Source organism: Mixophyes fleayi, chromosome 5 (genome assembly GCF_038048845.1).
Source record: "Mixophyes fleayi isolate aMixFle1 chromosome 5, aMixFle1.hap1, whole genome shotgun sequence".
Classification (NCBI taxonomy): domain Eukaryota; kingdom Metazoa; phylum Chordata; class Amphibia; order Anura; family Limnodynastidae; genus Mixophyes; species Mixophyes fleayi.
This window is the reverse complement of record NC_134406.1, coordinates 20,196,281-20,210,183: the sequence shown is the minus strand read 5'-3', so window position 1 is coordinate 20,210,183 and position 13,903 is coordinate 20,196,281. Positions and strand designations below refer to the sequence as shown.

Here is a 13,903-nt window from a genome sequence, read left to right as displayed (position 1 = left end):
TAGTAAACACTTGATTAATTGTATGTGCCCAGTTGTCTATTGCACTACGCACAGTAGGTGTGCGACTAAAGGTGGCCACGATTGTGAGGGGGTAAAAAATATTTGGAGGGAACTATCCAATAGGCTGACTAGGTTGCAGCCTAGGGCGTGATTCTTTTCACCTGTAAGACAGGTTTGAATGTTTCCAGCACTTTGGGGTCGATGCATCAATAAGATGCAGTGGAACTAAAGATGCATCTCTGCAAATGGCAGTGATGCATTTTTATGCACCGCTGAAATGCACCTTGCCGGGGCTTTTCTGGGGGCCACAGCGAACTTACCCTTTTGCAGCAATTACTTTTTCCTATTTACTATTTATCGGCATCGATGATAGGAGGAAGTGCTGCGTGCATGTGCACAGCACTTCCACTGTAACGGATTCTGCGAAGCCGAAGAGGCTTCAGCAGAATCCCATAGGAAAAGAAATGTAATGCCATCCTGAGATGGCGTTACCTGTCTGCACAATGCAAAGCTTATCAAAGCTTCATGCATTGCAGAACATTGCAGTCCCCATAGTAATCTATGGGGACTGCGATGCTGAACAGTATTTGCCTAAACGGAGGAGGTTTCTGTGAAATCTCCTCGCCCCGCCCCCTCCCGCCCTCCTCGGTGATTCTCAGTGAATTCCGGGATGCGGGAGAAATGCCAACTCTCGCGGGAGCCCGGGAGATTGACCCGAATTTCGGGAGTCTCCCGGACTTTCCGCGAGAGTTGGCATGTATGGCCTAACTTAGGTCCCCAAAAGTAACTTTGCGATGTTACAAATAATAGACTGCTACCAGCTGGGTCACATATAAATCTGTGAATTAGTCTGCTTGTATTTTACGTTTAGCAGCTTTTTAATATATATATATATATATTGATCTCTGTCCTGTTTTTACTTCTGTGCTTTATTCTATGTCAGCGTTTGTAAAATAGACTTTGTTTTGCACATAAAACACACATTTTTACAGACATAAAACCCGCACAGTAATTGTAGGAGATTTAATTATATTTACAGTACTGATCGAAACAGAAGGCAAACAACACAAAAAAACTAAATAGTCAATAATGCCTGAGACACATGTAAAACCCATTGGTGCTTTTCCATAGGAAACTTTTCCTCTAATCTTCGTTTGCTGTGTTGAATTGGAAGACTGAGCGCACAAAGACTCTAATCGTTGTTTGAAAACAAAAACAAATAACAATACCCAATATCCTTTGAATGTAGACATTTACGGAGCGACGTTTTAATGTTACTTTTTTTATGACCACAGTTGTTTGAAGGATTTTTATGCATTGTACTGTGTTTTTGTTACAGAGGAGGAAGAGGATGAGGAAATGGTCGAACTTAAAACAGACCACGATTCTGAATTGGAAAATCAAGAGGAAAAGAAAGATTCAAAAGAAGGTAAACAGAGTTACATTGATTGCTTTCATAGCTTATTGGTAATTAGAAACACCAGAATGATTGTGCAATAACTACATCATCGACCATTAAGTCTTGTGTTCAGGGATCAGAAGAAACTTCAGTAAGGTATGTGGTACTACGAGAGATTAATTTTGTAGCTTTGTTCTTATCAAGTTGGCTGATGAAAATTTGTTTCCCAGGCGATCAGGGCTCTGGTAAAAAATTTTGTTGGTATTAATATTCTCATGTCACATGATCAGGCTAAATACAGAGGGGGGTGTTTTTGAGAGCCGGCGCTAAAGAAAGATGACACAGAGGGCTTGATTCCTCAAGGGACGCATGCTAAGCGCAATGTGCATTTGTTTCAGAATACACGTAATTGCGCACAAGGAGCGGATCTGAAGATCTGTGCTCTGATTAATTTGAGGGTTGGTCTGCTCACCTCCACTACACAAGACACTGTAGGATACGTTCAATACATGTGTGGAATATAAATTGCTCAAAAAAAAAAAAAAATAATGTTATAAGCATTAATGACAAAACATTAAAAGTGTAAAAAAAAATAAATGAAATACATAATAGGATGTTCTTAATGTCTACTGTACATAAAATACATTTTTACAGTTGCTCCTGAGTGCAAACACATGTTCTAGCATGTATACACAGCCGTCATCATTAGTAAACTACACTTTAGACTAGTCCTGTAGCTGGAGCAGCGATACGGCTAAAATACAAGTAGCTGAGAGATGCCCAGAGATTGAACCAGACACTGCTGCGCGCATTCCAGTTTGGCACACCCTTACTGTACAGTGAATACTGCCAAACGCCCCTTTCCCGTCCCGTTCTCTCCCTGAAAATGTAGGCACTAGTAGTGTCCTTTGCATTCACAAACCAATTGAGCGTCTGAAAACATGAACTGTTGATAGCCCTTGAGGACTGAACTTTGAACACCTCTGCTCGAGGGGAATCCACTCTGGCTTATGATGTCCCCTTTTGTCTATGTATTCCTCCCTGACACTACAGAGCATGTGCAAATGTCAAAGTGTTCCCATAGCTATATGTATACAACGGTATGTGTAGATTGTAGCTGTACATTCAAGTTACAAATTACTCAATATTTATTATTGGATTTTTCACGTGGGTACTCTTTAGGGTTGATTTATCAATCCCTCTAAAAATGAAAAGCTTGAAAAAGATAAGGAAAATTGGAAGTGTTGCCCATAGCAACCAATCAGACTCTAGCTATCATTTATTTAGTACATTGTAGAATCTGATATCTAGGGGTAAATGTATCAAGCTGCGGGTTTGAAAAAGTGGAGATGTTGCCCATAGCAACCAATCAGACTCTAGCTATCCTTTATTTAGTACATTCTACTAAATGACAGCTAGAATCTTATTGGTTGCTATAGGCAACATCTCCACTTTTTCAAACCCACAGCTTGATAAATTTACCCACTAGAATCTGAATTGTTGCTATGGACAACACCTCCACTTTTAATTTTTAGAAGGTTTGATACATATTCTCCTTTAGAATCTAGTTTACATCTTACATTTCCAATGCTGAATGTCTTTCTGGTTCTTAAAAAACAGCCCCCTGAAAAGTCTTTGTTTTTTTTATGTATGTTGCCTGTACCCCCATCACCTTATCTTTCCCCAACTCTGTCTTCACCCATATCTCATGTCTGCACCCCAGCACCATATGTTCACTCGCCTTCCCTTCTCCCTATTTCTTAAATACAATACTTTTTCAGTCCCGTACTAGTGTGCCCTGTCCAGCAGATAGAGGAGATGATAAAATTGCGTTCTTGTGGCAGTGCTGTACAATGATATCAATGACAGTTCTCCTATACCTGCTACAGTAACAGGTAACATTGGACCAGATATTCATTAGTGAACACAGAGCACATAGATGTACTCACTGTCCTGACTCATGTACTCATAGTCTGTGTCCATTGCTGGAAGAATAAATGACTTTTCTATGGTTTTTATATCTCTGACAAAGCTCCTCCCAGAGAACTGACCGAGGAAGAGAAACAACAAGCCGTCCACTCGGAGGAGTTTTTAATCTTTTTTGACCGCACCATCCGTGTAATTGAGAGAGCTCTGGCAGAAGACTCAAATATATTTTTTGACTACAGTGGAAGAGATCTGGAAGATAAAGAAGGGTTAGTCTTACATTTACATCAGTTATTTCCGCTATTAGTATCATGAATATTGATAAAGAGATGTAATATAAATCGCATAGCTATTTGATGATAAAGTAGATTAAACATGTGATTCGTGTACATCAGGGGGTAAATGTTTCAAGCTGAGAGTTTTCCGGCAGGTTTGAAAAACCAATCAGATTCTAGCCATCATTTATTTAGAACATTCTACAAAATGATAGATAGAATCTGATTGGTTGCTATAGGCAACATCTCCACTTTTCAAACCCGCCAGAAAACTCTCAGCTTGATAATTTACCCCCAGGAGTGGCCAGAGAATAAGAGCCATAAAATATATAGATACTGGAAAGAGCCAACTTTAGCTTATACCTAATACATACTGCACACATATACATTGAAAATATAACATAATTTATAATATCTTGCTAAGCAAAATAGAAAATATCCAACATTGACAAAATGTCCAGAATAATCATTCAATCAGCACAGCTGTTACATAGCTGCTGAATCCAGTGGAGGAGGGTTCAAAGGGCTACTTATAGTCTCTTTAAAATAGATCACCCTGCTATTGCATACGCAAGCACTGTGGAGGGAACTGTTGAGGTGGGGATTAAAAAAATGTCATAAATGGTCAACATGCATCTCAGATTTCCACACATGTGATCAAATTTTCCCATATGTCCACATAACCCACCCCACGTTATCAAACCTCTCCACATGCCATCAAATCTACCCACATGCCCTTTAATGCCCACCAGATATTCCCACAAGCCCCAGAAGCATCCGTCAGATATCCACACATGCACATCAGACCTCTCCAAATGGCCATCCACCTTACATCATTTCTCCCCACAGCGATCAAATCTAACCAAATGCACCTTGCATGCCATCAGACCTCCCCACATAACTATCAGACATCCCCTCATGCCATCAGACTTCCCCACATAACTATCAGACATCCCCTCATGCCATCAGACCTCCCCACATAACTATCAGACATCCCCTCATGCCATCAGACCTCCCCACATAACTATCAGACATCCCCTCATGCCATCAGACCTCCCCACATAACTATCAGACATCCCCTCATGCCATCAGACTTCCCCACATAACTATCAGACATCCCCTCATGCCATCAGACCTCCCCACATAACTATCAGACATCCCCTCATGCCATCAGACCTCCCCACATAACTATCAGACATCCCCTCATGCCATCAGACCTCCCCACATAACTATCAGACATCCCCTCATGCCATCAGACCTCCCCACATAACTATCAGACATCCCCTCATGCCATCAGACCTCTCCACATAACTATCAGACATCCCCTCATGCCATCAGACCTCCCCACATAACTATCAGACATCCCCTCATGCCATCAGACCTCCCCACATAACTATCAGACATCCCCTCATGCCATCAGACCTCCCCACATAACTATCAGACATCCCCTCATGCCATCAGACCTCCCCACATAACTATCAGACATCCCCTCATGCCATCAGACCTCCCCACATAACTATCAGACATCCCCTCATGCCATCAGACCTCCCCACATAACTATCAGACATCCCCTCATGCCATCAGACCTCCCCACATAACTATCAGACATCCCCTCATGCCATCAGACCTCCCCACATATCTATCAGACATCCCCTCATGCCATCAGACCTCCCCACATAACTATCAGACATCCCCTCATGCCATCAGACCTCCCCACATAACTATCAGACATCCCCTCATGCCATCAGACCTCCCCACATAACTATCAGACCTCCCCACATAACTATCAGACATCCCCTCATGCCATCAGACCTCCCCACATAACTATCAGACATCCCCTCATGCCATCAGACCTCCCCACATAACTATCAGACATCCCCTCATGCCATCAGACCTCCCCACATGCCACTAGATTTCACTGCATGCCCCTTCCATGTCATTAGACCTCTCCACATGCCCCTTGCATGCCTGTTAGCCTCCCCACATGCCACCAGATCTCACCACATGCCCCTTAAATGTCATCAGACTTCCCCATATGTCCCTTACATGCCTATCAGCCTCCCCACATTCCATCAAATCTACCCCATTCCTCATACGTCCCATAACACCTCCGCACATGCCAATCACATGCCCTTTATTTGCCATTAGATCTCACCACATGTCCCTAACATAGCCATCAGCCACATGCCCCTTATTTACCTCTCACACCTCCCACACTTAGAGGCAGAGCACTCTACACGCCCTCCTTCTTCTTATCTGATTGGATTGTCTATGACACTATCTGTGGCTGCTCTCGGTCAACCGAGCACCTGGATGTTTTCCAACTGCCCCTGTCGGTTTCTGGAGCCCTGTGCTTTGGTGATGCCTCCAGCCAGAAGTTACATTTCAAAGCTCAAAGAGCCGCATGCGGATCGAGATCTGCAGGTTGGCCACAGCTGGTGTACACTGAAGAACAAACTTGAGGGTCTACCATTGTTCTGGTGGCCCATTCCGCCACTTGTGAGTTTAAGTTCTATAAAACTGGTTGGGTGGAAAGGTCAAGCCCAGTATTACCTTAGGTGAACCTAAGCAGTCGCCTAGGGCACCAGTGGTTAATGGTGCCTAAAACACTGAACGGGTGACACTCATCCAGTGTTTTAATGTCCCTGCGGTGCCCACACATGGAGACCCATCGTAGTGTGCAGACATTTCAGTATGAATCTAGACTTTGAAAAAAATATAGAACTTGCTGACCAGCTTTAAGAAGTTCTCCTGTATATTTAGATGGTCTTTAAGAATTATCCATCTTAATTTACCAATTTATATTTAATGATCACTATCGATGTCAGTGAACCTGCAGAGATGCAAGCAATGAACTTCTGGAATAAAGGGATCTGGTGCTCACAACATGCCCTTGTACAATGCATACACTGTATTGCAAGTGCATCAAAGTCAGATGGGATGATCTGGATTTAAAACCCAGTAGAACTGGCGGGAGGGCAGGTGTGAGATCCTCCACTGCAACTGGTCTCTTTACTTTCTCATGTTCTTGGGCTACAGAACCATCCCATTGTCTAGGTACCTACTTAGGAGAAGTAGGGATAATAAGTATTTAAAGGAGCTTAGATGTCAGGTATGGCCCATGGGTCCCTCACAGACCGATCATGAGTAAGTACGAGGAAGTTTTGTTTTTTTTGCTTGGATCAAGACTTTGCAGAGTGAAAGGATCTCCACACCACATGTTACACATGAAATCTGGCTGATCAAAACATCCAGAAAAATGATTGGTCGATTTGGAAAATGTTTGTCATCCGTCATACTTAAATGAATGTGTTTAATCATCTAACTAATTGTCTATTTGTTACATGACCCTGTGAAAGTGCTTGAGTAATACTGATCAGACCTATGTACTGTTGAAATACAGTTTTATTTTGATTTAGGTGAAAATCACACCTAGGGGTAAATGTATCATCCTTCGATTTCTGCAAGCCGCCGTAAATCGTCGACTTTGCAGTGAAAATTTAAAGCGGCGATGGCTTTTAAAGGCAAACTTGCCTTTACAAGCCATTGCGGCTTTACATTTTCACTGCAAAGTCGCCGATTTCCAGCAACTTGCAGAAATCGAGGGATGGTACATTTACCCCTTAGACTTGTCATACAGCATAGAGGTCATGTAAAATCTATACAAATGCTAGCATTGTCCAGTGATGTGCTTCAGCAGTTGCAGTTCCACACTCAAAGTCAATAATCTGTAATGAAGAATCCAAAGCGATTAAAAGACTGCAGTCCACATGATACAACGTTATCATCCTCAGAGTGGGCTAAAGAATTTATAGTCCACAGGGTATATTGGCGTAATTATATTCTGCAAAATGAGATGAAGGTTTTGTAATCTCTAGAGTCAACTATCTCAATCTACACAGTAGGAGCTACAGTAATCCACAGAACACTTTATAATCTATAATAGCTCTCTGAGAGCCAGATAATCCCTCTGTGGTTTAATTCTATGGCTATAGTATTATTAGTATTGTTTATATAGTGCCAGCATACTATGCAGGGTTTTACAATTGGTAACAAACACTGTAATAAAACAAGACTGGGTACTGGTAGACAAAGACATAAGAGGGTCCTGCTCACAAGTTAATTGGGTATAGTTTGATACATGAGGTTAAGTGTGGCATATTGCATATGGGTCCAGCTAGATTACTATGGGAAATTGCTTAGTGGGATTAAATTATCCAGCCACATATCAATGTTGGTTTGGAGGTCAGTAGGTTATTCGAGTATAGAAAGAAAATAAATGCAAGTTTCAAGTGAACTGTGTAGAGGGATGGTGATTGTGTGGAATAGCTAAGAGGGTTATGAAGGTGGTTGATAAACTTACCTAAAAATATGAGTTTTCAGGGCGAGGGAAAGGGATATGGTCAATTTCCTGACAATGTAAATGTCGGCAGTTACTATATGGTAATGCCGGCATACAGATACATTGCTCTTTTAAGGTCGGCTTTGTGATTGCCTACATTTTACTGTACTGTCAACATTTTGAGCTGTCACCTGAATGGAAGTGTCTGTATTTAGCCTGCCAACATTTTCAAGTCAACAAAATAACTGCCAACATTTTCCATTGTTGACAGTACTTACCCATCCTGTGGGAAATTCCCTGGTTATAAATATTATTGCACTGTTGCTATAACGGAGCTAGTCATACGTCATCAATGAGGGCTCTTTATTTATCCAAGACATGGATTGTTACAAGAAGAAGCCAGTGATGCCAGCCTTCAGAATTAGGTGAGGAAATAAAGACTGTCAAAGAGGGTTGTGTGGGGTTGTTTATATTTCAATTACATTTATTTTAATATCAGAGGCCACTTTATTAGGTATACCTGTACAATTGCTCATTAATGCAAATATCTAATCGGACAATCAAGTGCATAAAAGCATGCAGACATGGTCAAGAGGTTTAGTTTTTGTTTAGACCAAATACCAGAATTGGGAAGAAATGTAATCTAAGTGATTTTGACCATGGAAGGAATGTTGGTGCCAGATGGGGTGGGGATCTTAAAAAGTGCAGATCTCCTGAGATTTTCATGCACAACGGTCTCTAGAGTTTACATAGAATGGTGTACAGAACATAAAACATCCAATAAGCAGCAGTTCTGCGGGCGAAAATGCCTTGTTAATAGGAAAGGTCAGAAGAGAATGGCCAGACAATGGTTCAAGGTGGTTACAACAGTGGTATGTAGAAGAGTAACTCTGAATACACATCACAGTGAACCTTGAAGTGGACAGGCTACAGAAGCAGAAGACCACACTGGCTTCCCCTACTATCAACTAAGAAAAGGAAACTGAGGCTTCAGTGGGTCCAGTCTCACCAAACCTGGATAGTTGCAGATTGGAAAAATGTTGACCAATCTCGATTTTCTACTGCAACATGCAGAGAGTAAGGTCAGAATTTGGCTTAAACAACAAGAATCCATGGATCCATCCTGGTGTGTGGCCATCCGGTCTGATGGAGGTGGCATGATGGTATGGAGAATACTTTCTTGGTACACATTACGCACCTTAATATCAATTGAGCATTATTTAAATGCCATAGGCTACCCGAGTATTGTTGCTGTGCATCCCTTTATAGCCACAGTCTACCCATCTTCTAATAGCTACTACCAGCAAGATAACGTGACAAGTCACAAAGTACACGTCCAGGTAAGTGTACTGAAAATTCTAAAAAAGGAAAAGTGTTGGTATTGCCAATAGCTACCATTCAGATTCTAGCTATCATTTTCTAGAATGTACTAAATAAATGATAGCTACAATCTGATTGGCTACTATGGGCAACACTTCCATGTTCCTTTTTTAAAAGTTTTAGTAAATCACTACCGTCATCTTAAACTGGTTCCACAAAAGTGACAAAAAATGTATTCCACTGGTCTCCACAGCTTTGGGATGTGGTGGAACTGGAGATTTGCAGCATGAATGTGCAGCCAACAAATCTGTGTTATGCACTCATCCAACATGGACCAGAATCTCTACGGAATGTTTCAAGCACCTCGTTAAATCTATGCCATGAAGAATTCTGGCTGTTCTGTAGGCAAAGGTGGTCCTACCAAGTATAGTTATATAACATATACAACATTCCTTCAGTTTACTCTCATTTTCAGTACAATTTTAATAAGCAATTATTATATTTTAGTATTATCTTACACAAAACCAAGGAGACATCATTTGTAATCTAATCATTCATTATATATAGTCCAGACACTACTGGGATTTCTATTTTTTACTTTGGTGGCAGAGAAATCCCTACCCTGCTTGTACTAATTACTCAACAACAAAAGCGTCAGTAAATTCCTCTCTCCGGGAGTTATTTAATAACAAAGTGCTAATGTGCAGTAAGACCAAACAAAACAGAAAAATCAGACATTTATTTTCATTAAGGGTCATTTTCAAAAATGTGCGTTCCGCCGTTCGAGTGTCTTTTAAGCCTATTCTTATGCAAATATTCCCGATTTTATGCTACACACATGGATTTTATATGTGAAAGTGGTATCTGGGCCAGGGGGTGCATAAAGTTACATTCTGGGGGTGGGAGGACCGCTGGTTGCTGACTGCGGGCTAGGACCATAAATGTGCCTACTCTTCCTCCCAAACAGATGGCCTTTTTTCCCATCGAAAACCAGAGTTTTTGCCAGATTTGGGCGGAGATTCATTTGCCATGCAGACATCACCGCGATGTCCGGCTACACGCATTGCCAGTAAATACGGCAGGAATCCCTGCTAATTTTCCTCCGCACCTCTACGGGGTGCGAGAATAATTGAGCAGAGATTCCTGCCGTAACATCAGTGCTATGTGTCTCCATGGATGTTCCAAAGACTCATTCCGCTGAATTGAATCTCCCCCTCAGAGCTTCAGCCCCATCGCCGGTGAAGACTATCGCAGACCATAGCATTCGATGGGGGCCTCTGGTGAAACCTCCACATACAAAGTATGGGGAAACCTATCTACAATGGCCAGAGGCAGTGCAAGTACCACCTCTATGCTCCTATAGCTATCACTATCTCCGGGTGATGATAGCAGGAAGGGCCTTTCTTTTGAAACACAGTCTGATTCAATTAATTTGTTTATATATTTTAAAATATTTTATTCTATTTTGTACAATGCAAAACAACTTTGGCAGAGGGACCACAGGGTAAGTGGTAAGTGGCTGGTGAAGTGGTAAGAGTCTTCGTACTGCTGCCACCTAATCTTGCCAGGGAGCTGAGTGAAAATCAAATGGTAAATAGTGGTGTGAGAAGATGTCCTGTCTCTATGATAAGCAGTGATATGAAATCTCCGGTATGGGATTGTAGGGGCGGAGAAAGCACAGAAAGCGGAAAGTTCTTCTTCTTATTATTATTATTATTATTATTATCATTTATTTGTTAGGCGCCACAAGATTTCCGCAGCGCCGTACACAAAGCAAACAGTAGACTATACAGGGTATAACAGTACAGAACAATAAACAAAAATACCAATGCTTCAGAAACTCCAGTTAGGTAAATGCAGTAGAGGCGGAGTAGAAGAACAGGTGTGGAGACAGGAGGGAAGAAGGCCCTGCTCATTCGAGCTTACATCCTAAGGGTGGGTGAACGAAACAGACACAATTGGAGGAAGTTGAAGTGTGGGGAGAGGGACCGGGGAGGAGAGAGGGTAGAACGTTTGGAGGAGATGCGGGGTTAGGTAGAAGGTTGGTAGGCTTTAAGGAACAGGTGAGTTTTGAGTGCTCGTTTGAAGGAGCACAGATTAGGAGAGAGACGGATGGAGCGAGGGAGGTCGTTCCAGTGGAGGGGGGCGGCACGGGAGAAGTCTTGTATTCTGGAGTGAGAAGTGGTGATAAGAGTGGAGGAGAGGCGGTGCTCATTAGCTGAGCGTAGGGAGCGGGCAGGAGTGTGAATGGAGAGTCTCGCACAAAATTTTTCTTGTACATTCTTGGAAGTAGCAGAAACCAGACGTCCGCCTTTACTTTTGATGGGATAATATTTGCACCATCCAGGTGCACTGCAATGATTCATTCAAGACATAACTAAGGCTAAAATTCAGAATTTTTTCTTGGGAAAAATGGATCTACATTCTCGCAAAAGGGCACACAGACTCATTTTCCCTAGCATCCCAATGAGACGTGAGGGAAAGCGGAGATTTTACTAAAAACTCTGACGCAGAGGGGTTTCAGTGGTCTGTTCCGGAATCACATTGCGGCAGCTGGCGGTCAGTTGAATTCCCCCCCTAAGAAATAAATATTCTCTCTTTCTAAATATGTCAGTTGCATGTGAAAATTTACATTGTTTAAAGTAGGGTCAAAAGTAGCAGAATAACAATGCAAAATAATATAAATACAGCCGTTACTTATCGCAGGCGCCCTGGATCCAGTGTACAGTCATTCAGGTCTGAAGGCTGTGGTCAAGTAGACTGTCCACTAGGTCCAGAGCCCCTGCTTATATGCAGTCAGTGAATACAGTAAAACAATGCAGATGATGCAGCTTGCCTCTATTGGTCCAGACTTCAGGAAGGTCCAGTGTACTGCAGGTCATAGGCCAGTTCAAACCAAAATATCCAAAGGTGGGAGTCAGCTCTCCAGAGGATGCACTCCGATTTTCCCGCCAAGAATCCAGTTTAAACTAGTCTATTTACATTACACAGGCAGTATCATTTTAAACATTTATTCCTTAACATCGCTAAGTAGAGTATGCAATGTGCGATCCCTTCGGCGAATGAACCGAACAACTGCGGATGAATAAGGAATTAAAATGATACTAAACATGACATATTTCCTGCAACCTGAACCTTTGATTTCACTAACATGTATATAACTTATAATATTAACCATAAATATTGCTATATTTCAACATAAATACCATTGTGTTGCAACTACAATTAATGTGTGCTAATTACAAATGTGTATGTTCGTGTAAATGCGTGTAAATGTGTAAAACCTGTTATTACCACGTGTTGCGGCTGGATACACTTCTCCACGCCGTAGCGTGCTCTACGCACAATTTTCAGACTAAGACAATCAAGTTTGCTAGATATTAATTGAAATGACTTTATTCAATTTGCTGACTTCAACACTCTGCTACCCATAATGCCACGCTACAGCTTTTGCTGAAATCTCTTTGACCTCATTTTCTAAGAGTGCCCTCTTGTATTTCACATTCATTTCCTAACTGAATCAATAAACAATTGAAGCCAAAGGTATTTTTCTGATTACATAGTTCAGCTCAGGATAATTCAGTAGGGAGCATTCTGTCCCCTAGGATTGTTGTAGTCATAGCTTTGTTTAAATCCCGCTCCAAACCCTAATAATAGATTAGTGCTCTGAGACCCGGAATCGCATTTGAGACTTTAGTTATACTTCCTCATTAGTATTGTTTAATAAAAATATGGGCTAAAAACACTAGAGATTAAATAAAGGGAACAGCAGGGTTTACCCAAGAGAAGAACTGGCTATGTATTTTAATTGGGTAATTAATCATGCTTGTGCTTTATTACTTGAAAACAGAAATTAGCTATGTATTAAATAATAAGCAATATATTGCTGGAAGACTGTGTACCCGTGGCACTTCTAGCTTCCGTGGTACACTATGTCTGAGTGGCTTGCTCAATGCAGCCAAAACTAGAAGTTAGATAGGACCTATTGTCTTCTGTAGAGCGCTGTAACACATGAACGAGTTAACTGCCATTGGCTGCAAGAAACTACATTGTTTCGAATTTTTTGCAGTCAATGTTGGCTACAGTGTTTCGTGTATATACACAGGTGATACAACTTACTAAAAAGTATTATTCAGAACTTATTTTTTGTATCTTTTTTTTAAAAAAAAATAGTATTTATCAACACTTTTACAACTCCATATCTGTCTGGGTGTACAATGACATTTCTTCCCGGCATGTAGGAGCAGTGTGTGAAAATGAACGTGTATATTTTTTTCACGCTTCAATGCTCTCCACATGTCCGGAGAAAACGTCAGAGTGAATGTAGCCTTAGAAGAATCTTTTAAGAACTTTGAAAATTATAGGTGATACATCCTGACTTACATCCATTTTACATTCTCATTTTTATCTAAATAGGGGTCTATGTATTAACGCGGTGCCAATCAATATGCATGGCTGCAAATCGCATCAATGTATCTTAAGCACCACTGAAATGTACCATGCTGGGGCTACTCTGGGAGCCCCAGCAAAGCCCCCCCTCTAGTGTGATCTGTTTTTCCTTATGACCGGCAGCCTATTGCTGGCGGTGAATGGAGGAAGTGCTGTGCGCATAACACTTCCACGGTGAGGAATCCAGCAAAG

General features: G+C 41.6%; 1 protein-coding gene across 6 annotated transcripts in view; it reads left to right on the top strand.

The window, feature by feature from the left end:
- Positions 1-13,903, top strand: part of DYNC1I1 (dynein cytoplasmic 1 intermediate chain 1) — a 347,340-nt gene that overhangs the window by 213,744 nt on the left and 119,693 nt on the right. For all 6 annotated transcript variants that reach the window (XM_075211774.1, XM_075211773.1, XM_075211770.1 and 3 more), the window contains 2 exons: positions 1,340-1,429; positions 3,432-3,594. In XM_075211774.1, the coding sequence (XP_075067875.1) occupies positions 1,340-1,429; positions 3,432-3,594 (253 nt within the window). The remainder of the gene's footprint in view (positions 1-1,339; positions 1,430-3,431; positions 3,595-13,903) is intronic.